The 3840-nt window shown below is 39.5% G+C and overlaps 1 protein-coding gene across 1 annotated transcript; it reads left to right on the top strand.

Annotated features, from left to right (window-relative positions):
* The first annotated feature begins 2360 nt into the window (after nt 1-2360).
* Nucleotides 2361-3451, top strand: LOC117625126 (protein G1-like1). The gene has a single exon (XM_034356724.1). It carries the CDS (start codon nt 2527-2529, stop codon nt 3298-3300), a length of 774 nt encoding a protein of 257 aa, XP_034212615.1. The 5' UTR covers nt 2361-2526; the 3' UTR covers nt 3301-3451.
* Nucleotides 3452-3840: the final 389 nt, after the last annotated feature.

Here is a 3840-nt window from a genome sequence, read left to right as displayed (position 1 = left end):
ATCAAAGTATTTATCCATAATACCGTATAAAAGAAGAAAGAATACAGAAAATTTAACTGGTTTAAATAACCACTATAAAATGTTAAAAAAATAAGTTTTTTGTGCCTATTGATGATGAAAGACTTTCATGCAACGGGAGTAACACTTTTTGCTATCTCTGGTCAACAACACAATGATACGTAAGATAACTTTTCTACAATATTATCCTCGTTACAAATAAATTTTTTCTACTATTGATGTGATAAAACTATCAACTATCATCACAAAAAGTAACACCAAAGTTACTTTTTTACACATATGGATCACGAAAGTACAGATCGACAGATTCAGTGAAAAACTTGAATTGCTCAGTTAGAGATGCAGTCTATCAGTCCATTGTCATTCATTTCTATCCCAATTGAGCAATACGTAGAGATCGAATTGGATATAAAGTAATTAATGTTACCATATATATAAATATAAACATTTTTTTTTATAGCTCACTCTTCATTATTTAAATCATTTTAAAACTTATGACTGATGTGATGAGTGCACAAAACCTTTGTGCAAGAATAATTACCCGTGCGGGTAATTTCTTAAAACCATGATGCGTGGTTACAGGGTTTGAAAAGCAAAGGAGGACATGAGACTCTTTTGGCATAGACTATATATTTACTGTGTATGATACAGTGGCTGGCATATGTTGGAGCATTCAAAAGGGCAAGCAAGCAAAGCAACCCAAAAACCAAAATGAGGGATTTGCAGAGCTGAGAATCTTGGCGACCCACATGCACAAGCCCAGCGCTAAATCTGGAAACAATGTGAAGAGGGAGGAGGAAAAGAAAGAAACAAGGCCTTTGTGTTGTGTGTTTGATTGATTCTAAATCAAAGGCAACAAAAAGCAGTGGACAGAAAATGAGTGCTCTTATATTGATTTGACATGCTTGACAAGATGTAACATTGCCCCCATCTCTCTCTCTCTCTCTCTCTCTCTCTCTCTCTCTCTCCAACTCAGTGCTATACAATAAATAGGTTCAAAGAAGCAACCAAAAAAGTCTTATTAGTTGCACAGTCAATCAACATGATCGATCCGTATACCCCTAATATAATCTTGTTGGGTTTCCATTTACCCTCCATAAATGCTCTCCTTTTCAGGATTCTCTCCCTATTTTCCTTTTACCTTTTTTATTATCTTTTTCTTTTTGAGTAACTTACAGAAATAATAAACATTATGCGTATAAGTTACGTAAGAATTTATGAAAATATGTTACGATTGGTTGCTTATGCATGAGTGTATTCATTGGTGGACTCCGAAATTTTTCAGCTAAAGTGTAATATTGACTAAGTATGAAAAATAGTTTTTCGAAATAATCATTTTTTAAAGATAATTTTTGGCGATTTTTATTCCTTACACATCAAATAAGAAAACTTGATTTTATGAGATTTTAGTATGAAGTATATATTGACTTAATAAACTATCATTTTTAGCCTAAATCGTATTTTGCACTAAAACCGAATTTTCATATTTTGATTTGGTGGGAATTTGATTTTCTAGTATTTTTATTTGAATCCAAATGGGAAGTATTTCCTTATTTACATTGTAAACTTAAGTAAATAGAGTAATATAAAAATAAATAAAAATAAAAAGACAAAAATATTTACTTAAATATTGAAAATAGAAATAAAGTAATATGTACACTAGTTGAGCAAAGGGATAATTTGAAGCATCTATAATAATTTTTTCGACGAAAAAAGTTGCAGCTGCACCTCCTTGCGTCTTACTAAGTTCGCGAATAAGTGTATCAATTGGAAATTTTTGACCATGAATGCATGTGCTAATTGTATAGACTTTATTGACAACAAAAGCTTGGGAGATGATGGGGGAGCACAGAGTGTACAGTTGAGTCCGTTTTGCCCTAGCTAGGCTTAGGCCAGCAAAAACCTAGCACAGTAGCAGTGCTTTTGGGAAATAAATGTACACTGTGTGCATATATAAGCCAGTTTAATATTGGAACTGAAAAGTAGGGATGGTAATTTCGGGCACGACCTATAGAGTTTTGGGGGTGAGGACGCTCAAATTGCCGCACTAGAATTAGGTTTCCAAAGGTTACCCACCAGTCCCATCCGCTGCCTAATCAGTCTTTTAATTCGCAGAAAATCATTCGTCCAGTTTTAGTGTTTCAAAAATACAGAGAGAGAGTAGAAAAAAGCAGGTAAGGTTTCGTATATGTGATCGATATGACGTTTATGAAGTGACATTCAAACTGTCATCACTTGTTGCGCGACGTGGTTTTGTCTTTGCATGGGGCCCCCTTCTTTTGTCTCCTTCTCTTTCTTCTTAATAATGTCTCCCCCTCAACCCCCCTCCCCTCGTCCCGGCCCCTACTTTATATACCCCTCAAAACACTCACACGTCTCTCGATCCACCCAGCGTATAAATTTCCAACCCCAAAGAGAACAATATTTATACCTGTACCCATCGCACTTGCTATATGAAATTCCCAATCTCTTCAATTTCTACACACACACACTTGCTAATTTTTTGATATGTCAGCAGCAGCCGCCGCCGCTGCAGCTGCAGTCTGCCGCTCCGGCTCGACCACCAGCAGCTCCAGCGGCGCCGACAACTACCACCACCACCAACAACAACAACACCGACCGTTAGTGACGCCGTCACTAACGGCAGCGCAGCCGGTGCTAAGCAGGTACGAGTCGCAAAAGCGGCGTGACTGGATCACGTTCGGGCAGTATCTCAAGAACCACAAGCCGCCGCTGACGCTGTCGCGGTGCAGCGGGGCCCACGTGCTGGAGTTCCTCCGGTACCTAGACCAGTTCGGGAAGACCAAGGTCCACGCGGACGTTTGTCCGTTCTACGGGCACCCCCACCCTCCCGCGCCCTGCCCCTGCCCGCTGCGCCAGGCGTGGGGCAGCCTCGACGCGCTCATTGGCCGGCTGCGGGCAGCGTTCGAGGAGAACGGCGGACAGCCCGAGACCAACCCGTTTGGAGCGCGGGCGGTGAGGTTGTATCTGAGGGAGGTGAGGGACAGCCAGGCCAAGGCCAGGGGTATTGCCTATGAGAAGAAGAGGAAGAAAGTAGGGGCATCGCAACAACAACAGCAGCAACAGCAACAGCAACAGCAGCAGCAGGATGAGCTGGGGGAGGAGCAGCAGGGGCAACATGGTAATTTCGGTTCATCAGGTTATGGCAATGGTGTTCTCGGTGGGGGAAGTGATGGATCATCAAATAGGGTTGTGTTTGTTGGGGCTGCTTCTTCCACTGCTGCTAGGGGCTCTATGATCCCTTTGTCAGCGCTAAACTAAATTAGCTAGTAATTATCCCCTTAATGATATAAATATCTTAGCTATCTAGCTAGTTGCATGATATGAAAAGAATGTAAGGGCTTTTGATATTTTGTGTTAATTAACCTTTTCTTTAATCCGGCAACTAAAAATAGACCCTTAATTAGTGCTAGATCGTCTTTTGATTAGCCAAAGGGTTTCCTCCTAATTTATTTGTTTTAATTAACCAAAATTAGATTTTATTACGAACAAAATAGAGAAACAAGAAGTGCATTATTGTTTGTATTATAAAGAAAAAAATGGTGTCAGATCAATAAGTGCATTATTGGTTGTATTGTAAACGGTGATAGGGAAACAACATTAGGCCAATAGTACAATTCTTCTGTTCAAAATATGGTAACTAAAATCAGAAGGGTATCCAAATCAGACAATATCTTCGTTAGAAGACAGAGAGAGAGAGAAAGAGAGCCAAACGAAATAATTTATACATTATCTTATTTGTCCCTCGAAATATATAAACAAAACTTGAATAGAGGAAATTGTTTGCAGACATGGCTTTAA

Source organism: Prunus dulcis, chromosome 4, assembly GCF_902201215.1.
Source record: "Prunus dulcis chromosome 4, ALMONDv2, whole genome shotgun sequence".
In the NCBI taxonomy this organism is placed as follows: domain Eukaryota; kingdom Viridiplantae; phylum Streptophyta; class Magnoliopsida; order Rosales; family Rosaceae; genus Prunus; species Prunus dulcis.
This window is presented reverse-complemented; position numbering and strand designations above follow the sequence as displayed.